Genomic DNA, 23,623 nt, shown 5'->3' with positions numbered 1-23,623 from the left:
CTTCAACTCCCAGAATCCACCGTATTGGCCAACGTGGCTGAGGCTTCTGGGAGTTAAAGTCCACAAAAAGAATCTAGCCAAAGGGCCTCTTCAGGCTCACTGCTCAAAGGAGGAGCCTCAGGGAGGGCCGAACAAGCCACGCCCCTCACCTGAAGTGGGCGTGGCTTCCCTCAGAGGGAACTATATATTCTCTCAGGCGCCATTTTGCAGAGAGTTTGTTGGGCTGAGTCTGAGGCGGAGCGGTAAGTCCCTCACCTGCCTCAAATGTATGTCCATATTTATTAATATTATATGTCTTTTGGGTTGTACTGTCTTATTATTAGGGCTGCATCCATATTTGGAGAAATAACCCGGTTTGGCACCGCAATAACTCACTTTTCTGGCTCCAGACTAGGGAACCCTGGGAATTGTAGTTTTGTGAGACACTTAGCTAACTCTGCCATAGAGAGCTCTGGTGCCACGACGAACTACACTTCCCAGGGTTCCCTAGCATTGCACCTCTGGGGTCAGCCTCTGCCAGACACTGACCATAGAGCTGCACTGTAGGAGCTGCCAAGGCCTAGAGGAGTGCTCTCTCTAGGAGCCTCTAGGTCTTTCAGTGCACCTTTTTAGTTAAAGTTGACCATAGAGTTGCACTGGAGGACCTAGACATTCCTAGAGAGAACGTATCCACAAATATCAAACCCAGGGATATGGAGGGATGAGTGTGATGCTTTTAAGGACAGTCGTCCCTCTGTTTTCGCAAGGGATCTGTTCTGGACGCACACACACACCTGCAAAAATGGAAGCTCGCATATATTCAAGCCCCATTGGCTTGAATGGCTATGCGCTCTGGTGTGCGAACCATTTTAACCAGTGGGTCTCACCCCTCCGTGAGTAACTGAGACCACAGAAGACTTCAAGTCGCAAAAACGGAGGGGCAACTGTACTTTTATCTTTATTAAACTGCGCTCATTCCTTGAGACACCGGATCTGGCCAGAGATGTCCCATTCGCAGGGTCATCATGAGTCAAGATAGACTCAAAAACAGCTAACAACAATAAACGTGCCATTTGGACTGATGTAACGCACTCTGCTTGGGTTGCCTTTGCAGAGTGTTTAGAAACTTCAGCTGCTCCAAAGAGCTGCAGCCAGAATGTCAACTGGGGAGGTTGCAGAGACTGCACATGCCCCTGTTGAAACAGCTCCAGAGGCTGCCAGTTTGTTTCCAGACACAATTCAAAGCCCTGGTTATCACCTATAAAGCTCTACATGGATCAGGTCCAGGCTATTTTGCAGACTGTGCGCCCAAACAGACAGGCCAAAATAAAGCTGCTTCGGGTCACTTTGGAGGTATGCTGTTTAAATGACACACACATCTTAAGAGTCCAGAAGCTGCACTGGAGCATGGCTTTGGCACAGCTTCCCGCCTCTTAGGATGCATGCATCGTTTAAACAGCATACTTCCAAAGTGTCCTGAAGCAGCTTTATTTTGGCCTGTCTGTTTGGGCCCAATATTGACAGGCTAAGCCAGGCTTTTAAAAGAATCTATGAAGAACTGGGGCTGTGGGTCTTGTACTGTTTTAATTTCCTGAGGGCAGGGAACCATCTATAATTAAAAAGACTTTATAATTTGTATCACGTTTAATTGTTTTTTGTAGAATGTAGCGCTTTATAAATAAAGGTTAATAATAATAATAATACAGTGTTTCAAAATGCTTTTTATTTTTTTTAAACTGTGTTTTATTCTTTAATGAGTACAGTATGTGTATATTCACTTCTGTAATTGTGAGCCATCCTTGGGTTCCAATTTTGAGGTGAAAGCAGGATATAAATATAATAACAATGGTGATATTCTACAGGAAAAATAAATTCCACCTCAACATAGGAGGAACGTCCTGACAGTAAGGGCTGTTCGACAGTGGAACAAACTTCCTCGGAGTGTAGCGGAGTCTCCTTCCTTGGAGGTCTTCAAACAGAGGCTGGATGGCCATCTGCCAGGGATGCTTTGATTGAGAGTTCCTGCATGGCAAGGGGTTGGACTGGATGGCCCTTGTGGTTTCCTCCAGTGCTAGGATTCTGTGATTCTCCAAGATATCACACCATGGACTGTATGTGCAAATACTGCAAAATCTGAAAAAACTCCAAAATCCAAAACACTTCTGGTTCCAAGCATTTCAGATAAGGGAGACTTGGCCGGTGCTGCTGAGTAGGCACCAATAGGATTGCATTGTAAGGCTGTAATTTTGTACCCAGACAACTAGGTACCTCTCTAATAATTCAAGCACTATTGAACTCAGTGGAGCTTGCTTTTTAAGGAGGCACAAATAGAGTTGCCTTGTAAAAGTCCTGTGGCATTTTAAAGGCTTTGCACAGGATTATTATGGGATCAGTTTTCATAGAGCATTGTACCAGATTCACAAACCCGCAGGCAGAAGAGTAGAGGATTATAATGAATTAATTAAAAAGACAGATCAAACAGTACTGCCTGTGACAACTCGGGAAACCTTAAATAAACAAACTGACTGTTCACTGTACCAGTGAAGGGTGATAACACAACTATGGCCCAAAGCAGAAATAATCCAGTCTGAGAACACTTTAACTGCCCTGGGAATTATAGTTTTTTGTGATACCAGAGCTCTCTGACCGAGAAGGCTACATGTTTCACAAAATTACAGTTCCCAGAATTCCTTAGCACTGAGCCAAGGCAGTTAAAACATCTCAAACTGGAATATTTCTGCAGTGTGTCTTGTACCTGAGTTAGCATTGCAAAACATGTTAATTAAATTACCTGCTATATAGAGGTAGGCAATTCTGTGCCCTCCACAGGCTTTGGATTACAACTCCCATTACCATAGTCTGTATAGCACTAGTCGGAAGTTACTGCCCAAAAGATGCAGAGTTCGCTATGATCCTTTGACACAAAACAGTTACAGCACTATGATTCCATTTTAACTGCCATGGCTCCCTCCTGTGGATGCTGGGGCTTGTAGTTTGGTATAGTTTCATGAGGCATTAGAGCGCTGGTTGAGAATTCTAAATTTGTTGTTGTTGTGAGCCTTTTTGCTGTTTCCAATTTATGGAGACCCTGAGGTCAACCTATCATGGAGTTTCCTTGGCAAGATCTTGTCCAGAGGGGGTTGCCTTTGCCTTCTTCTGAGGCTGATAGAGGGTGACATCCTTAAGGTCATCCAGTGGATTTCTATGGCTCAGCAGAGATTCAATCCCTGGTCTCTAGAGTTCAAACCGCTACACCATGCTGGGCCTAAGTACCTCTTCCTAAACAGCAAATTCCAGCATTAAATGCTGTGGCATTTAAAGAAGGATCATAGCTCTATAAATGTATAATGCCATAGGGCCCCAGGTTGCTTACCCCCAGCTGTGTGAGAAAAAAACCCCACAGTCTCAGTTCAACTTGAGACAACTGGATCAGATGTTCTAAGTCAGCTGTTTGAGACAGATATTGAACATGGATTTTCCCACTCATATAATAAAGCTTCCATCTCCAGTAAACTCTGAGTTAAGACCAGATACTACTGTATAAGGGTTTAGTCAGCCACTAGGAATTTCTGCAGTTTCTGCACAGCCATACCTGTTGAGCATTTGCCACTTATGTAAGAATGGAAATTTTTGCTCTTGAAGACCATGAGGGTAATTCCTCTGTGGAAAGACTGAGAATTTTATCAATTACCTGAAGAAGAAATTGTTAAAGGGTTATATGTTACCCTCTAGACTGGAATTCTTTTCCCCTACTGCAGAGGGTTGGATATGAATCAAGTTTCAGTTCACAAAAGAAAAGAAAAGAACAAAGATTTGGATGTAACAGTGTTATTTCATTTATTCATTTATATCCCACTTCGCCTCTGCCCCGAGTCTAGAGCTCAAGATGCCTTACAAAGATAAAAGCAGATTAAATTAAAAGCACTTAGCAAAATTTAAGTAAAACATACAAACAATTATTGATAAAATAAATTGAACTTTCTCTTCTGGCAAGTTTATCCAGATGGTTTTTAAATTGTGAATTTTAAATGTGGTTTGTTTTAATATGTGTTTAGCTTATTTGTCCTTTTAAACTGATGGGAATTTTAACTGATGTGGTGTGTCTGTTAATTGGTTGTTGTCCCAGCCTCAATCCATGGGAAGAGGTGGATAAGAAATAAATATTAATATTGTTGCTGTTATTATTTTTATTATTACCAACACTTTGAATAGCACACTGAAATAGACTGTCAGCCAGTGGAGCTGTTGCATCAAAGGAGCTGAATAGTCTCTGTAGCTGCCCCCAGTTATCAATATGGCTGCATCTCTTCTGGCCACCTGAAGTTTCTGAGCAGTTTTCAAACCCATTGCTACAGAATAAAAATATGCACCACATGGCCAGATCAGACATTATGAAGAATGTCCTTTTTTGTGAAGTGTTGACCATTGATCAGATAGCTGTGGAAAGGGGTCAGGTTGTCCTTTGTTAATGGTTTACAAGTTGAGGCTACATGACCACTGTTACAGATGGTGAAATAACAGACATCCAGAGTCAATAAGAATTCAGAGATTCAGTAAGAGTTGATTACCTTTCAAGTTTCTTATGGCTCCATGATTCTAAATGCATTTTATGCCATGTGAGAGAAGAGCTTTCTTCTTTTCTTCTAATAACCAGGACAGAGAAAAACTGAGAATCCCATCCTTTCCTTTCTCTAGTGAATATTTACATATTCATTTTATGTGTTAAAAGTTTTCCTCTTTTGCTGTTTTTATATACATACAGTACTTCAGATCCCTTGCTTAAAATTTCATAATGTACTTAATAGGCAATTCAGCTTTGTGAATGTCTGTTTAATAGGCAGCCATGCATTTGACTTCAGTGTACAGTTTAAAACAGACATGCATATTATATTGTCTGAAATGTTTGTGTTTCACCAAAGTGCTACAGTTGGCAGTTTTGTTGATATAACAAAATGTGCTAAGGAATTTATAGAATTAGATTTCAGAGGAACTAATCCATAAATCTCAAGTTTAAAAATGTGGCGTTATTGTTGTTTATTTGCAATAGATGGAACAAGAAGCTGAAGTCCGAATGAATCAAACTGAGTCTGCTCCAGAAAATATAGAAGTGATGGAAACTAAGAAAAGGTGAGACACAATTCTGAAGTTACTGCTGTTGTAACTGTAGGATACAAAGAACCTTATCTTAATTATGTGCATAATCAGGCCTTAATAATTTTGGGAATGGTTCTGTGAAGTATTTTGTTAGATTTTTAGATACAGATGCCTACAGGCACAGTAAGCACCTGTGGTTGTTTTGTGAGGGGGGGCAGTGGTGCTAATAGCAGCTCCTTGGGAAGACCTGATTTCACTCAGGGAAACAGGATATATGTGAGACAGAAGGCTAAACCTCTTTCTTCTACTGCAGTTTCTCCACTGGCTACTTAGTAGGGAAAAAAATAAAATGACATCAGAAGATCTGATCGTGGTGCTCATCCCAAATCCTGCTTTTGGCCCTGAGCCAGCATTGAATGCGGATATCCCAAGTGTATTTCATAGGGCAAGAATTTGAAAACCAAATTCTTCCAAGCAGTTTTATCAAAAAGTGCCATAATGATTGATTGTGGAAATAAAAGTGGCTCAATCTTATATTTTCTTTTATGTTCAGGGGACCAAGAGGTCGGGGAATAGGCCGAGGTGGCAGAGGACATTCTAGAGGGAAGATGCGAGGTAGAGCACTGAATGGCTTTGGGCCTGTAAGGTAATTCTTGGCATATAAATTGGTAACACATTGTGTATTTGTCTAAGACTAATGTTTTTTTAATCAGTAGTTCTGTGTGTTACTTTAGTTTTTAAATTTCATGTACATTGATTTCAGAGTGAAATCTTCCTAACTGTCAAGGCCTTAATAAATACAGGGGCTAAATAGACTGCACCTTTGTGCTGTCATCCAGGCGGCTTCAGAGCACAGCATTTTGACACTGCATGGTCTGAAGCTGCCAGAAAGCTGGCTTCACGCCGCCTGGCTGTCCACATGTGGGTTGGCCTCCGGCACTCCTGAGGCAAGCCAGCTTCCATCTGTGGTGGGGCAGAAAAGCTGGCTTTTTGCCAGCACAAAAAGGAGCAGCTATTTGCAGCTTCTTGTTGGACTGGCAAAAAAGTGGATTGGAGCAGCGGTGTGCGGTTACCACAGCCCCAATCCGGCTTTCTCAGCCGATTTCAAGCTGCTCCTTCGTGGTGGTCTGTTTCACCCTATAGTTGCCTTTAAAATTCACTTCGTCTGGTTTTGCATGCTGAAATGGAAGAACATGCATGTTTGTTTTCCTTTTTGAAAGGAACGGGACATACTTGTGTTTTCACATTCCTAGTCTGTAAGAAATAGCTAGGTTAACATGTAACAATGGAGTGAGATGGCATCTTTAAGATGTTCTGGACTGTATTCAAATATTAATGGACAACCAGATAAAAAACAATAACCTTCTGTAATATACAGCTGAATTGAAGTTGCTGGCTTTTTGTGATGCATAAATATTAAGAAAAAATGACCTGAAAAATTAGAATGAGAATCTAATAATTAAAAATGAAATATTAAGGGAGTACAGTGTTACAAGAGCATGCATGTACAGATATTTGAGGTAGCAAATGTTTTCATTCAAATGCTGTCCTTTTGGCTATTGCATCTAGTTCAGTTCTTATTTCCCCACTTTGTATATTCTTTAAGCTAGGAACATCTCAATTAGCAGATGTTTCCCTGTTCGTTATTTCTTCAAGACAAATGTTGGTACCAGAGGCAGAAATAACTTGGAAAGAATAGAGCTACACCACAAAAAAAGGAGCAGTTCAATGTGTTTCAGTAAACATTTATTTAAGGTGATGGCAAACCTCCTCTGCACAAATCTTGCCAAGAAAACTCCTGATATACCTGATACGGCTTTTCATGGAACTATTTTAACTATACAGTATTGTTAAAACTTAACTATATTATTAACAACCTTTAGATCTGCTCAGTTTTAAATGGATTTTGAAAATGTGGGGTTTATTGCAGACGTGGAATGGGAAGAATGCGCCCATATCCAGATTCAAGAGGTCGAAGAGGAGGACGAGGAGGACCACTTTTCCCACCATCTCCACCCATAAGAGGAACGATGAGACTGCCTTTTCTGCCTCCTCCCCCACGGTTAGTAGTGAGGATGTTTACATGTATATTTTAAATGATGACTCTGTAGTTTCAGCCATGGCCATGGTCTGGGCTTCTTCACCTAACCATGTTTTTCACTTGGGCAATTTATATGAGTTGCAGTATTTGAATTTTCTGCTGGCAGAATTTAAAAGAACCTAGAAAGAATTGAGACTGTGATACACAATGTAACTATGGCCTGTTACAGACTGCCAAAATGAAGCTGCTTCGGGTCTCTTTGGAGGTTTGCTATTTAAATGATGCATGGGTCCTAAGAGTCCAGAGGTTGCGCCAATGCCACACTCCATTCCTAAGCACTGGAGTGCAGCTTTGGTGCAGCTTCCGGACTCTTAGGACCCATGTATCATTTAAATAGCATACCTCCAAAGAGACCTGAAGCAGCTTTATTTTGGCAGTCTGTAACAGGCCTTAGTTTCTAATTTGAATGGTTATTCATGCAACTTCTTCAGAAGGAGGTTTTGTTGTCATTTGGAAGTATATTTAGATGGAAAGAGAGAATTGTTTAATCCAAGATCATTGAAAAAAATAAATGCAAGAAAAATGTTTTGTTACCAAAGATGGTCAGATGCTGATGACTTCACAGAAATAGGGGAAGTGCTGAATCTTTTGTGGGGATTTTCCATTGAAGAAACAACCCTGCACTTGACAATTTTTGTTTTTTTCCTTCTGGAAGTATAAATTACACAAACCAAACCAATTTGCTTGGGTGTTTTTCAGTGTCAAGCGTGCTCTGTTGGAAAGTTTTAGAGTAGTAATTTTGCCTCAGGTAAATTCTGACCAGATAGTGATCTTCTAGAAAAGTGAAAAGATGGCATGTTTGTATGTCACGTTAAACCCAACTTTGCATGTTATAGACTACCCAGCATTGCTGACCATTGGTAATGTTTGCTGGGGCTGATGGGAATTGGAATCCAGAACATCTGGAGGGAACCAGATTGGGGAAGACTGTGCTAAACCATAGTTTAGACCAGGCAAATCTCAGGCTTTTGTGCTCCCCAGGAGAGAGAAATAAGACAGGAATTCTGGAAGCTGCCAAAAATAGGATCTTTTAAATTAAATTTTCTGTGAGAACATTGTTCTGTACTCTACTTTAAAAAACTTTTTTCTAGGAGGGGAGGGTTGAGAGGTATTCTTTTCAGGATTAGTATTGATTGAACTTTGTTGTTTGACAGATGAGGAGTCTAGCTTCAATGAATATTAAATTGAGAAGTCATTTTTAGAATATTAAAGAACTCTATCCTGGTCCTAAGTCAGAGGTGGGAAAAGTTATGTTTATAAGAAATTTAGTACAATTAGCCTAAGACGCCGCACTCCAGTATCAATGACTTTGAATTCACAAGGCATTTTTAAAATGTCAGTAGAAAATTTTCTCCCAGTTCTAAGTACAAAAAAAAAATCTCTCTGAAGCAGGAAGGACAGATGTGTTATTATTTGAGATAATATTTGGTTTAACAGTTAAATAATAACCATCAGCTGGATCTTTCTGTGCAGATATGGAGTTCCTCTTCCCCCTCTTCCTCCACACCCACCACCAGGATTAATGGGCTTCAGGGGCAGTCCTCTTCCCCCCAGAGCCAGAGGGATGTTGCCATGGCCACCAGCCCATTTTCCACCTCCAGGAGGGTAAGAATATTTACTTTCCCTATTTAAGCTAATTGTATTTCACACGTACATGTTCTTAGATAAGATTCTTTAAAACCTTTGAAGATAGATTAAGTATCAAAGTCAAAGCCATCCATGTGGACTTTTAAAAACATTAAGATCGTTTTGCTAGCATATTTTATCATCTTGGAAGCCTTTTAAATGTGTGGTGGAAGCATATTCCAAATTACAGTGTGGTATTTTAAGTGTAATATTACAAAAGGTATCTCTTTTTGGAAGAGAAAACCAATTACAATCTTGTCCTTTTATACAGCTTTCCCAATGGACCCCGTGCACCTGTCCCTCCGCCACCTGGATGGGGCCAGAGATGGCCTGGGCCGCCAGGTGGCAGATTCTATTAAAGAGGCTTATTCTTTAATTCAGTAACAGGGATGCTTGCTCCTTACCTTGAGACCATTTGCAATGGCTGGACTAAGAACTGCCTGTAAAGCACTATAGAGGGCAAAGAAAACTAATAGAACTCTGACATTCATATTTTTCCAGTAGCCCTTATGCACCAAGTTGGTAAAAGCCATATATTTAAAAACATACCCTAAAGATCTGTAACTCCTTGGATACTTCCAAACATATCCTCTTCAAAGTCTGGAGTTTGGGAAACTGATACCTGCACACTAAAGTTTTTTTTGTAAAATATATATCTATCTATATATTAAAAATGGGTCAAGCTTTTAATTTGATATTTAGATTGTAAATAATTGGAAGTGTGTGCAGCTTTTTTAGTATAGATCTCAAGTTTCAGTAATATGTATTTGTAGCCTCTAAATCTTGTGAACTGTTGTTTCTGTTTGGTTATAGTAATTGCAGCAACATGCTTCATATTGGGAAGGATAATTAACTCTTAACCGCTTAGAGAATTTATATATTGAGCGGTGTCTTAAAAATAAAATATAAATTATTATGTATGATGGCTGGAAATGTAACTAGTACACAAAATGTAATGGAGAAAACAAACTCTGAATGTTAAGTTGTGAACAAAAGAAATTTTATAAATGAACTAAAGTTTATGGGCTTTGTTTTAATTCATTTTAAAATACAGCTTGACCTTTCTGTTTAAATTTCTAATTGTACAGTAATGTATTAGAGTGTATAGCTGAACATTTGACCAATTGTATAATTACAGCTGGCAATGTTACTTACAAAAGGGTATGTTAATATTCACAGTGTACATACTGTTTTAAATTAATACATTGCTGTATATTACATAGTTAACATTCAATTTCATTTTCTTACTTTGCACTGGAAAATACTAAAAATGGAATGTGTAACTTATGTTGCTTGCTGAAATGACAGATAAAACTGTAAAATTCAGAAACAGCACTGTTTAATGTCAAGGATGATCACAGTCTGTAAATTAATTTTTAACACATTCTGCATTCTTTTGTGCTGAGGGCTGAATTAAAACTTTTTTTTTACCAGTCTGGTGCAGTTGGGGCTTTTTAGTGTGAGCAGTCCTTACATTGGGTCCAAAGTCTGCAAGCAAAGTAAAATAAAACGAAGAAAAGCAATTAATTGAGGTATGAAAGCAACTGGCTTCCAGTTAAGTGAAAGCTAAACAGTTAATTAATTTAGTCTTGATAAAAACGGCCACCACCAGACTTTGCACTGGTACTTGTTTGGATCCTTGGTGTCTTTAATTCATTGCAGTGGATAATATTTTAATTTCATATGTTTTCTGGAAAGCGAGCTTTTTTGAACTGTGTATAGTGGGGGATGGGGATTATGGGCCTCCAGATGTTGTTGACAGCAGCTTGTAGCAGCCTTAGGCCAGTGGTAAGAAATGCTGGAAGCTGCAATACAACAAAATCTGAGGTGCTGCTTAATCCCTGTCCTGGATGTATAATATACAGTTAGAATAGATTTGTTTAGTTCTAGTCCAGTGGTTAAAATTCTGTTCCACAACCATCTTTTATTTACAGTCTTTGTAAGCTTAAAGCATAGAACTTGCTGCTTTAAAACTAGCTAAATTGGTTAATAGTTCATTTGTCTAATGATACTTAATAGTGAAAGAATGATGCTATTGTTATCTTCTGAAGGGTAACATAGTCACCCTTTGAGGCCAGTGGGAGATGGCATGCAGACCTTTGGGAGAGCTTTCATCAAGGCCTTATTTGAGGTGAGAGAGTATTTAAAACATTTTTTCACTCAATTATTTCCTTAAGCAAAGTGCACATTCATCTGACTTCAATTCATGTTCTTAGTATATATACACGTGAACAGGCACACAGAGTATTGATATTGTTCCCACTCATGGACCAAGGTTCACAGTTGCCTTATGATGAAGCCAGACCATTTGAAAGGATGCATTGTGTTCAGGTCTAGCAATTTGGCCAAGCACGCTGGTAGTAGGTCAGGAAAGCACATATCAGACTGTCACAAGGCTTAGTTTTTCACAGATCTGTCAGAAGGTTACATCCCAACCCCACTTCCTTAGGGGCAGTGCATGCCAAACAACAGCACAAAACACTGGTGAGTCTTTTTTTGTACAGGCTGTATCTGGATCTACTTTGATTTTTCTATTACTGAAACATACACTTAGGTACAAAACACACTGCAGAAATAATCCAATTTGACACCACTTTAACTGCCTTGGCTTTATGCTAGGGAATTCTGAGAACTCTAGTTCTGTTAGACCGTTAGCCTTCTCTGTTGGAGAGCTCTGCCACCACAATAAACTACGGCCTGTTACAGACAGCCAAAATAAAGCTGCTTCGAGTCACAGTGGAGGTATGGTGTTTCAATGATACATGCGTCCTAAGAGTCCAGAAGCCACACCAAAGCCACACTCCAGTCCTTAGGGCTGGAGCGTGGCTTTGGTGCAACTTCTGGACTCTTAGGACGCATGCATCATTGAAACACCATGCCTCCACTGTGACTCGAAGCAGCTTTATTTTGGCTGTCTGTAACAGGCCTACATGTCTCAGGATCCTTAGCATTGAGCCAGGACAGTTAAAGACATCTCAAACTGGATTATTTCTGCAGTGTGTTTTGGACCATAGTTGTCTTGCTTGAGTGGAAATGCCACTTACAAAGACCAACCCTTGATTTCCCTGTCTTGCTGCCCTGTGCTTGTGCCATCCAGTGCCACTCCAAAGTGTCGACTGACCTCATGGACGTTTTGGGGGTAGCATGGGGATGGGTCTGGAGGAGGGTGTGGCATTTAGATGCCACATGACCAGAAGATGTCTTGAATCCACCCATTCCATCAAACAGCGGTGGCTTCAAGACGTCTTGGGGGAGTGGCGTTTAGACACCACACACTTGGAAACGCCTTAAACCCAGCCCAAATTGAAGCAGATTTTTTCCCAGCAGATTTGGGCCATGGCATGTGCTTGCCACAGCCCCAAGGCATCTTGGGTGGGGCAGCTTCAAGCAACCCATTCATGGCTGTCTGTTCCACCCTGTAGTTATATGAACAATTCAGGTAACACTTCAGATATGCAAAGCTGCCTTTATATACAAAGCTGCCATGTGGTTTAGGAGTGATTACATTATGCTCTCGGTCAATATAGGCTGCATAATACTGCTGCATTAATATGTAATGTTTCAATGAAAAAAGTTATTGGCTAACCTTCAACTACTCTGCACAGAGAGATCCAAGACTAGTAACATTTTAGCAGTTCAAATGAATTAGTCTTACACTCAATATGTAAGTATGGCTGTGCAGACAATCGTTCTCACTTGAGATAGGGCAAATTTTCCACTGGTCCTCAGTTTCAGAGGAAGGCAATGGCAAATCCTCTCTGAAGAACCTTGCCAAGAAAACCCTATGATAGGTTTTCTGTACGTCAAAAATGACTTGGAAGGTGCACATCAATAAAGTAAGGATATTAGCAATTTTTGCATTAAAGAAGAATAGTACACACATGTATGAGGACATGAACATTCTTCCTGAACCCATTCATTTTATACTGTAGAAACCTCAAAATGGCTTCCAAACCTATGTTGGCATTTTCATGTCTCTAGGAGGAAGTTCTGATATTATTACCCCTTCTTATCTATGAAAATATAAATGTTGAAAGGGCGGCAAATGTTCTCTTGCGTATAAAGTGGAATACATAGATTTGGTGGATCCAGAGGCCAATTTTCTGCCCAAGGCAGAAAAATGAACATTTTTGACCAAGTCTGAGTGGGTGCACTTTCACTACCCCGAAGTAGACAGACTGTTCCTTTTACCTTATGCACTACACCTAAATGCAAGCTATGCAGTTATTTAGTGGCAATATTGTTTTTATTTTAGACATGAGAAGAAAGCTTAATTGCCTCACTATATTGCACAAAGGTCCATTGAGTCCTTCGTTACTTTCAGTAGCTGCTAACCAGAATCTTCTAGAAGCCCAAAAGCAAAACATAAAGGTAATTTGCCACATCCAGTTTATCCTAAGGAAGTAGTAAGCAAGCAATTGTGCTTTGGTTATCAGGATGAACAGACATTTGAGTCTCCTGGGTTTAGTGTGTGTATGTAGCCAATTTCAGCAGAGAAACTTCCTTACAGATTGCTTCCTTTCTCCATAAGCATAGTTAACAGAAGTTTCCTTTTTAAAAATTGCAAACATTTTGAGGTCAACCTTTAAAATAGGCTCACATTGAATATAAGGGAGAAAACACATTTAAGGAACATATTTTCTGCTGTAATAAATTATGTTGCAGGATCACCTTATTTTGATGGGGAAAAAAGTTTGTATCAATAAACATGAAGATAGTAAAGTATGAACTGCCTTTGTGTTTGTCTTACTTACTATGTCAATTATGTGTGTAGGGTACATAAGCACCATTCTCCTGTGGTGCTTCCTTTTTTGTATAGTCCACTGCAGGGCTATCCGACTGTGGAACACTCTTCCTTGGAGTGTATTGGAGTCTCCTTCCTTAGAGATCTTAAAACAGAGGCTGGATAGCCATCTGTCAAGGATGCTTTGATTTTGTTTTCCTGCATGGCAGGGGATTGGACTGGATGGCCCTTGTGGTCTTTTCCAGCTCTATAATTCTATATCTAAATTCATTTTACCCAGCTAATAATAGATGTAGATATAAATACAGTGCAACTTCTGTTCCTGGACAATCATACAGTACAAAAATGAGTAACCGGTGGGCAAGAAGACATACTCCAATGAGACAGGTAGAGGAACTGCTGCCCTATCCAGTTTTGCCCAGCAGTTTGTTGCAAATGTTTTGTTGGTAGAAAAGAGTACCTTCCAAATTGACACAGTGTTACAGCTGACTCATCCTGCTGTTGAGAATGTCACTGAAACATCACATAGCATTGAAGTATGCACTAGCTGCCAGTATGAATTCACTCATGGTTTGGAACAGCAATCAAGAAAGGGGGGCAGTCATGTTTTATCACTTTCTTCTGAGCCAAAGCTTTCAATAGAGATATTTAGGTACTCATCTTCACTTTGCATCGGGGTGATGATGTGACCAATTCATGTAGCAAACTCCCTTTTATGTTCTACCAAAATGGAACCTTCCTCACCCCACCAATACCTACCACATTTTTGTATCCTAGTAACCTTAATCTAGTTGCTAAGAAACAGCTTACACAAAGAAGAGCCATTTGATTTTATTCCCTTTTAGAAGATTTATCCCCTATTTCATGCATATTAATGGAATGGTTTATAGATATGCAAGGAAAAATGTTTAAGCCAGGCTGACAGTCTGTTTAACTCTAGCTTAGCATGCATAGTATTGCAACCTGAATGCCTTTTCCAGAAAAAAAACAACCTCCCAAGGCATCACAGAGTCCTGGAATTGGCTCTTAAGAAATTAAAGCCCTTTAGAAGGCAGTCTCATTTCCTGAAAGTGAAGCCCACTGAATTGAAAGTAAGTTATATGTATGATGGTACTGTTTAATGAACTAAAACAGATACTGACTTTTCTATCTGTAAAATGGGAATAGTAACATATTGCAAAGCTGATAGAGCTTGGAAAAAAAAGCTTAATAAAATTTTAGACAGATTGGTTTGTACCCTGATTAAAAATATTACTGTAGGCTTCTGATTGTTTTTAAACATCCTGTGGTTATTAGTAAGCTCTATGTGGGAGATTAGCATCTGCTCACGGCTGCCCTAATTAAGACAAGCACTTTGGCACAGCTTGGTCTTGCACTTCCCCTTTAGCAGGAAAGAAAATGAACAGCTTAGAAGTAAAAATCAGCTTAAGATTACTGTGCCAACAGCTTGGTTATTTCACAGTGCCAGGTTCTTAACCCCAATTCTTTAAGAGCAGCTGACATTATTGGTAGTTACATTCCCATTTGATCTCTGAATTGGTGGATAAGCAATACACAAATGTCACATATCCTGCAAAAAATCTTCCTTTCACTTGGACGAAAGGGAAATTCTACGTTTCAAGTTATGTATTTGGAACATACACTACTAAGCACTCATTGTTATTGGACCAGAATAAAAAGTGCCTAACTCAGCGGTTCTCAGCCTTCCTCATACAGTGACCTTTTAATATAGTTCCTCATGTTGTGGTGATCCCCAGCCATAAAATCATTCCTAAAGCCATTGGGAATATGTTTTTTCCGATGGTCTTAGGGGACCCCTGTGAAAGGGTCATTTGACCCCCGAGGGGGTTGCGACCCACAGGTTGAGAACAACTGAATTTAAAACATTCAAAACACTAAAAATGGAGTCAGGCAAAGGATTGAAGTAGATGTTCTGTTTTCTTCCTGCAAATCCCAGCCCCAAATGTTTCTGCAGACATACAGTCCTATAACAGTTTAAAACTTGATAGCAATAGCAAGTACATTTCTATACCACTTATCAGTGCACCTAAGCACTCCCTTAGCAGTTTATAATGTGTAAGCTAATTGCCCCCAACAATCTGGGTACTCATTTTAGCGACCTCGGAAAGATGCAAGCCTGAGTCAAGCTTGAGCCCTTTTGCTAGTATTGAACTCACAACTTTGTGGTTTGTGGGTGAGTGGCTGCAGTACAGGAAGTTGCTTCAAGCTTGTATCTATGTTATAGTGCCTGTCCACAAAGCTAGTTTTGTAAGCTACAAATAGAATGAATGTATATCAATGGCACTGGAAGACAGCTGCCCCTGGGTGTGAAGGAAAGTCAAGGAAAACAAGAGTTACTCCCATGCATAACTACTACCAAACTACTGAAGTGCACCAACTTGTACATTTCATTAACTGTTCTGAATTTTTAAACACATTATTTATAACAACCTCAAATACTGTGAGGCTTATAATATGATCCTCACAATAGCAGAAATATTTTGGTAACACTTTCCTCAGAAATTCTGTAGAATATTATTAGTCTTAGATTACTGAAAATTATGAAAGGAAGTATTTTCAAACATTATAAATCACTTGAACTTAGAATTTATAAAATAGTTTTTCATTTAAGTTCCAGCTTAAACAAATCATGACACAAGTGTACATAACACACTTATATCTACTTACTTCCACCTCTTCGGAACAATCATATCTTGGGAGTTCCAATTACAAAAATGTGGTCAAGAAAAGGTTTCTTAAAACCAGAGTGGTACAGACTATTTTCAAACTCAAAACAGGACTTTCATAATAAGACCGTTACATTCCATTTATGGTTCTAACATAAAATGTAGGTGGAACGTCCGCAGATCAGGTATGTTATGATTTAGCTGCTGTTTCTTCTATTTCAGGCAGTGTGTCCCAAACAGGTGTCTGAATATGTTCAGGAAGCCTTTCTAATCTGGTCTGAAAACAAACAGAAATGTACATCAGTAATTTTGTACCACAACAGTTCATCAGTTGTCTTAACACTTTCTACTGCAGTCCTTGTTTATGTAAATTATATTCTTAAAATCCAAAACATATATGGGATTTTGCACAGTATGAGATTTTGCACAGATGGAGGATTTCACCAGAAAGAAAGCCTTTGATTCATGATTAAAACAAGACTTAAGACTCTGTCACATATTCTACATGAAGAATTATTAACCTTTATTTATAAAGCGCTGTAAATTTACACAGCGCTGTACATACAATCTTTTTAAAGGGAACCGTCCAATTAAAAAGATTGTATGTACAGCGCTGTGTAAATTTACAGTGCTTTATAAATAAAGGTTAATAATAATAAGACTCAAATGTGTCAGGTTAACGATAAACTTATTAACACTATGAACCTTTTTAAGTTTCCTCAGTGCCCTTCTACATTATCATATCACTGTTGTTATTGATTTGTTATTTTGTTATTAATAACTGTTAAGATGATCATTGCTGCTTTTAAATGTTGACATTTTATATAACCCCTGAAGTGTAATACAGTAAAATTTGACCAAAAAACAAAACTCTGTCACATTTTTATACTGCAGAGTTAAAATACAGTTAAATACCTTTTTTACTTCCATGGCGACCCCTTCGGGTAAATTCCGTTGAATATATTCCAGGTATACACTGGCTGTGCTGCCAGTTAAATGCTTTAACTGAAACAATAGAAATGTTTTAGTTTTCAGGTAACAATGGCATATATGTCAACATAAGAGATCTGTAGCACGCATACGAGTTTATGTCAGCTTGTGCAACTGAGCGTTGCCTTTATCCATTTAATAACTTTGAGAATAGTAACTCTATAGAGTCAGAAAATTAATGGGCTGAATATGGTTCACAGGCTATTTGCTGCCTGCTAGAAGTTTAGTATTTTAGACAGAAGAGAGTGTGTGAGCACATAGTCACATGCACAGATAAAAGGAATCCCTGTTCTTAAAGCAGAGCTAGATAATGAGTCATCCTGATGCTGGACTCCAGTTCCCACCAGCACATATCAGCACAGTCAGTGATGACTGATTTGGTTGCTAGACAGTTCATAGGGCAAGGTAATCCAACAACACTGAAGATGGGGACAGAAGGTTCCTCATCCTGACATACACACTTCTGACTTTTTTTGAAAAAGCTTCTCACCTCCACATATCGATAATGTGTCCTCATTTCATACTGAACTCTGTGCTTCTTATAAATGTGAACAGATTTCAGAAGTGTGAATCGCTCTATCTTCCTTCGAGGTTCTTCTCTAAGAGATAAAGTCATCTTTACTGAAATATCTGTCTCTGTACACCATTTATTTCTGAAAATAAACTTATTTGTTATCAATAATGAAGCGGGGAGGGGATTGAATTGGGGAGCCAAATGGGATTGCTGTTTTGTTGCTCAGATCCGAGAGAAACAAATCCTTGGACCTGAGAAGTGGTCAAGGGAAAACCTATAATCAGTAATTTTTTGGCTGTCATCAAGAACTTTCATTCATAATTTAAAACAAAACTGAAAACACAAATGTAACCTCTCATCTATAATATGAGCTCTTGGTAGGAAAAAGAGGACTGATATAACATCGTATAATGCATATCTTAAGAAAAATTGCACTCATGTCGAAATGCTTCTTTTCAAGGTGTTTGTGAAAGAAAGAACTAATGGTTTGACACCTCAATATTTGGAAGGTGTGACTCTCCCTGTCTGCCTACCCAAAGACTGAGGTCTCATGGAGGGACACTCCTGTGTTACAGAAGTGAGGAGAGGGTAACTTGGAAGTGTGGCACCCAGTTATGGAATGACTTCTGCTTGGAAGCATTACTGTCACTAACACTGACTTTATTCATGCATCAAGTAAAAACATGTCTGTTTACAAAAGCCTTTAGGCCCTAACTGTTTTCCCCAAAAAAGTTTGCATAGTTTTAACCTGATTTTCTTACAGGTTTGTTAAATAAATAAATATATATTTATTTAATGTATTTTTACTGTTGAATTGTTTTAATCTCTTTATATTGAGTTTACTTGTATGTTGCCCTAAGATTTCAAAATATAGAGCATGATATAAATAAATAGACATATTAAATTCAAAAGGACTTTTGAGTTAAATATACAAGATAATCTCTACCCTCAGGGATATTAAATTACTATTCAATTCAAAAACCAGTTTCACAGAGATAACAGCTACATGTCCCCCTCTTTTTCTTTTACTTCTGGCCGATAAATTTACAAGAGTCTGGCACAACTTATGAACCATAAGGAACCTGATTTAATTGCCCCTGTTTCCAAAGTCTGAATCAGGAAGTCCAAACTGTTCTTTGCTATTCTGACTAAAACTTATAGAAGATGAGGTGAATTTCACTGGGAAATCAATATTCTGGATTCTTGTCAGCCCAGAAGGTATGTTTTTGGACTGATAATGGCTAGAATACTGTTGGTGAACATTACAAAGAGGTGTTGTGGTTCCTCATAGCAGACGAATTCTGGGAGGGATGAATTGGATCAGTGTTTATGCTATCTAATGTGAGGGGTCCCCCAATATACTAGGGACCAGTATTATATTTGTAGCCACTGGTTACAAACTGTTTGTTCCTGGAAACTCCCAGACTAGCAACCATTGGCTCACAAAGCACAACTTTGAGTACCATTGGCAACCAACTGTGGCACAGGTAATTCCTCCCCCCGCCCCCCTTTTCTTTGCTACTAGTATTCCCAGGCTGTATTCTTCTTGCTACTGTGGTTGTCTTTATGTCCATTAACCTACCAGTGGAACTAAGAAGATTTGGGTCAATGGAATTACTAGGGTTGGAAGCACAGACTGAAGTTAAGCAGTACTTCAACCACAGGTCAGCCAAGCTGTTTCAAAAAGGAGATTTTAGGAAAGCTGGGCAAATGCAAAGGTAAATACAGTAAAGTCTCGATTATCCGACATAAACGGGACTGACTGATTGTCGGATAACCGAAAATATCGGATAATCCAATGAGGTTTCCCTCTGCTTGAAGGGAGCTCAGCGGAGGTCCCTTCCAGCCGAGGGAAAGCAAGCTGCTGTGGAGGGGACTGGGCCAAGGCCAGAGTCCCCTCCTTAGCGGCCTGGCTTCCCTCAGCTTGAAGGGAGCTCCGTGGAGCTCCCTTCCAGCTGAGAGAAAACTAGCAGTGGCGGGGCTTGGCCCCTTCCCTCCCGAGGGAGTCCTTGGGCGAGTCCTTGGGCTCCCTTGGGAGGTGAGGCAAGCCGCAGAGGACAAGCTTGGGCCGAGGACACAGCCTCTTTGAGGAGGCTGCGTCCTCAGCCCTTTCCTGTCCTCCGTGGCTGCGGAGGACAAGCCAGGCTGAGCACCTGGGTCTTTCCTCCCCTCGAACGGACTCCTGAGAGTCTGTTCGGGGAGAGGAAAGAGGAAAGAGAAGCTGGGAGGGAGAGGCCTCAGCATGGGCCCAGACCTCTCTTTCCCAGGCCTGCCCTCTCCCTCAGTGGGCTCCCTGGCCAGCCCTCCTCTTCCTGGACCTCCCCTTTACTCCAAAGGGCTCTTCAGAGTCCTTTGAGGGGAAGGGAAGGGAGGCAGGGCAGGAAAGGACTCGGTGAAGGTAAGTAGGGAACAAGGGAGAGAAGGGGAGGCGAGGGGCGTCAAATAATCCAGAGTGTCAGTTAACAGAGACTCTACTGTAGTACTTACACTTTTTCAACTGAGAGTCCAAGTTCTTTAGCAGCAAGCACCATGAAATACTCATAACTGTCCAACACGGTTTTGTCATGACCTTTAACAAGAACAGTTAGTCTCTTGTATAGTGTATCTGGTTCATCTGAAATAGATACCTACATGGGTAAGCAATGAGAAATAAGAAGATCAGTATACACGAGACAACATTGCAACATGCTGTTTTTTAATATCTAATTATAAGTTATTCCTTTCAGATTAAGAAGCGAGGAATGCTGTTACAGCCACAACATATTTTAAACGCATCCAAACATGTATCCCGGGTCCATTTAGATTTTTTAAGGAAATGTTCTTAAGTTATTGGCAACATATAGCAAGTTCAAAACTTCTCAAACATACCAGTGTGTTTTCCTTGGGCTGTTGAATATCTGTGTGGGCCCCTGAAAGCTGAAACCACATCAGGGGGTTGTTTCTGAAACAGGGAGCAAGAATGATTATTTCAATGATAATACATGGGCAGGAGCATTAGGCTCCAATCCCATAGAAACCGAAGTGGGAATGAGCCCCACTGAACTTAGAGGACCTTACTATTAAATAGATGTGGGCTTCACTGATACAGCTTTGAGAAATAAACTTACTGGAGAAAGTTATGTTGCTTCAGTGGAGCTCTGCTTCTTAGAAGGAAATTCTCTTGCCCCTAGAAAAACAAGAATTAAATAGCTGGTACATTACGGGATCTATGCTAATGTTATCATTCATCAAGCACAATGGCTTTGCAGAATTAGCCTCAACACGCAGTGCCTAAAAGTACACAAAACATTGGAAGACAATTTGGAGAGGAAGGGAATTCACACACACAGCATCTACACTAGAAACAATGCAGTGTGACACCTCTTTAACTGCCATGGCTCCATCCTACAAAACCCTACGATCTGCACTTTTGTGAGACGTCAGCATTCAACCAGAGAATGCTACAGATTTTGTTAAAAGTACAAATCCCAGGACTCTGTGGGATGGAGCCACAGGACTTAAAGTGGTGTCAAACTGCATCACTTAAGTGTAGCTGCACCCACAGAGGGAGATATGCACAAATTCCATGATGATAAAGGCTAGCCCATATCTGCTGGTTGCCCCTTCATTTGATTCTGGGATCCCTCTCCATGGACTTTATTCAGATCCCTTATGTACCCATCCCATTGCGCTACACACCCTCCTGTGGCCTCCATGCATTCGGATCCAAATGGGCTGCTGATGATACATCCAGCTGAAATACCCTGCTTCCCCACGAGGTCAAGTTTTCCTGCCCCATTGCCTCCTGCCAGGGTTAATGTGTCCTTGCTGTTTTAGTATCTGCAGCTGCAGTGGAAGCTGCAAACAATAGTAAGGGTATGATGTGTAGCTGGTTCCCAAGGGAACAATGGCAGGGAAGTGGTTAGAGATTTTCAGTCCACATGATATGATATAGACTCCTAGCGTTTTAAGAGATGCTCTTCTGCCGTGCAGGAACTCTCCGTCAAAGCATCCCCGACAGATGGCCATCCAGCCTCTGCTTAAAGGCCTCTAAGGAGGCAGACTCCGCCACTTACTTACAGCCCTTACTTTCAGGAAGCTCTTTTCCTGCAGCTTGCATCCATTGCTCCAGATCCTGTTCTCTGGAGCAGCAGAAAACAAGCTTCCTCCCTCCTGAAGCCATGAGCAACAAAGTGGCTTATTATTATTGTTATCATTATTCCCCTTGATGATCCTCCAGGGCCCCCTGCCCCTTGCCAGCATTTGGGAACGCAGAGGCTGCTTAGCTGGAGGAACTCAGGACGTCCTCCTGCACGGCAGAAATAACGCGCTTTGGCCCCGTTTCACAGCCACGATTGTAGTCTGGCGTCACACTGCATCATCCCAGCATCTGCCTTGGCAGCGGTTTCCGTGTTGGACTGTGGCTCAGGGCTGCCATTACCTGCCACAAGCGCCTCAAGAAACTCAGCCCCCTCTGCGCCGCCATTTGGTCCCCCGCTTTTAGCGTCACTTCCTGTGACAGGGAACCATCGAGCGCCACTTCCGGCGAGGGCTAGAGCGGCAAGGCTCTTTTGCGTGGCCGCGGGGTCTCCGCCTTAGTCTGGAACTAAGCCAGGAGTGAGTCTAGCCTTCGCCCTTTCGAGGGAACCACTTTCTACAGTCTCTCTCTCTCTCTGTGTTTGTGTCTGTATCCGTATCTATATACATTATATATATATATATATATATATATATATATATGTTATAATATCTATATATGTGTGTGTGCGCACACACTATAATACACACAGACCATTCCAGCATTATAATCGCTTTCACTTTTCTCATGTCACTTTATATTTAATAACACTATATATGCACACATCATATAATATACATATATATGTAGATTGTATTATATATACACACACACACACCATTGCAGCAGTATAATTGCTTCTTTTCTTCTGTCACTTTATATATATTTTATATTATCACTATATATTTATACATATACACACATTGTATAATATACATATACACTGTATTATGTGTATATATACATACACACACCATTGCAGTATGATTGCATCCACTTTTTTCTTGTCATATATACGAATACACACACACCTATATATATATATATATATATATATATATATATATTACATTAAATTGTATTATATTGTATGGTGTGTGTGTGTGTAGAGTTATAATATATATGTGTAAAGTGAAAAAGTGGATGCAATACTGCTGCAATGATATACATATATTTGTGTGTGTGTGTATGCATACACACACACAGTGTAGAAAGTGACACAAGAAAGAAGTGGATGTGATGATACTGCTGCAATGGCTGTACTGTTGAAAGTGACACAAGAAGTGGACAATTGATATTTGTCTTATCCTTTTAAATGATGCTATGAATTTCTAACTGATGCTGTGTTTTAACTGATGTGTTTTTTTTTAACTGATGTCGTATGCTGTATTTGTTTCCCACCTTAATCCAGGGTGAAAGGTGGACAAGAAATAATAATGATATTATTATTATTATCATCATCATCATTATTCTTTACCCTCTGCCCAAAGTGGTACTTTTAAAAAGCCCTTCCAGAACTTATTAATTTGCTCACTGGAACTGGTTCAATTTAAAGGTCCATCAGAAGTCCATAAACCAAGTAACGAGGGCTATTTAAAACTTTTATTTCATCCAAGAAGGCTGCATTGCTACTCTAAATCACAGGAAAGCATTTTATAATCTCATTAACATACTTTCTTTGCCATTAATCAACTGTTTGCTCCCATCTTCTCTGCACTGAGTGCCCTATATTGCTGGGACGGGTAGACTTCAGAGATAGCAAGATCTACTTTGGGGTTGTTTTTAAAAAATAATTAAACCATAGAATCGTAGAGTTGGAAGAGACCCCAAG

General features: G+C 40.0%; 2 protein-coding genes across 7 annotated transcripts; one reads left to right on the top strand and one right to left on the bottom strand.

Moving 5' to 3' along the window:
* Positions 1-219: 219 nt before the first annotated feature.
* On the top strand, positions 220-11,478 carry LOC121930937 (cleavage and polyadenylation specificity factor subunit 6-like). 4 transcript variants are annotated; one of them, XM_042467995.1, is made up of 6 exons: positions 220-242; positions 5,027-5,106; positions 5,627-5,719; positions 7,004-7,135; positions 8,648-8,779; positions 10,852-11,478. In XM_042467995.1, the coding sequence occupies exons 2-6, from the start codon at positions 5,027-5,029 to the stop codon at positions 10,859-10,861; spliced, it is 447 nt and encodes a 148-aa protein (XP_042323929.1). In that variant the 5' UTR covers positions 220-242; the 3' UTR covers positions 10,862-11,478. The 4 variants fall into 4 exon arrangements, with proteins under 4 accessions (XP_042323929.1, XP_042323907.1, XP_042323915.1 ...); XM_042467973.1 differs by having other exon boundaries at positions 10,235-11,478; XM_042467981.1 differs by having other exon boundaries at positions 220-266; positions 10,235-11,478.
* MRPS10 (mitochondrial ribosomal protein S10) lies at positions 10,151-22,255 on the bottom strand. 3 transcript variants are annotated; one of them, XR_006104038.1, is made up of 8 exons: positions 22,156-22,255; positions 20,843-20,901; positions 20,604-20,676; positions 20,223-20,362; positions 17,712-17,820; positions 17,147-17,236; positions 16,233-16,508; positions 10,151-10,288 (listed from the first exon to the last, which is right to left on the bottom strand). XR_006104038.1 is itself a non-coding variant. In XM_042467948.1 (7 exons), exons 1-7 carry the CDS (start codon positions 22,198-22,200, stop codon positions 16,422-16,424), a joined length of 603 nt encoding a protein of 200 aa, XP_042323882.1. In that variant the 5' UTR covers positions 22,201-22,255; the 3' UTR covers positions 12,253-16,421. The 3 variants fall into 3 exon arrangements, 2 of the variants coding, with proteins under 2 accessions (XP_042323882.1, XP_042323895.1); XM_042467948.1 differs by lacking the exon at positions 10,151-10,288 and having other exon boundaries at positions 12,253-16,508; XM_042467961.1 differs by lacking the exons at positions 10,151-10,288; positions 22,156-22,255 and adding an exon at positions 21,926-22,107 and having other exon boundaries at positions 12,253-16,508.
* Between the last annotated feature and the right edge of the window lie 1,368 nt (positions 22,256-23,623).

Source organism: Sceloporus undulatus, chromosome 1 (assembly GCF_019175285.1).
Source record: "Sceloporus undulatus isolate JIND9_A2432 ecotype Alabama chromosome 1, SceUnd_v1.1, whole genome shotgun sequence".
Lineage (NCBI taxonomy): Eukaryota > Metazoa > Chordata > Lepidosauria > Squamata > Phrynosomatidae > Sceloporus > Sceloporus undulatus.
The sequence above is the reverse complement of the archived record's forward strand: the minus strand, read 5'-3'. Positions and strand labels throughout refer to the sequence as shown.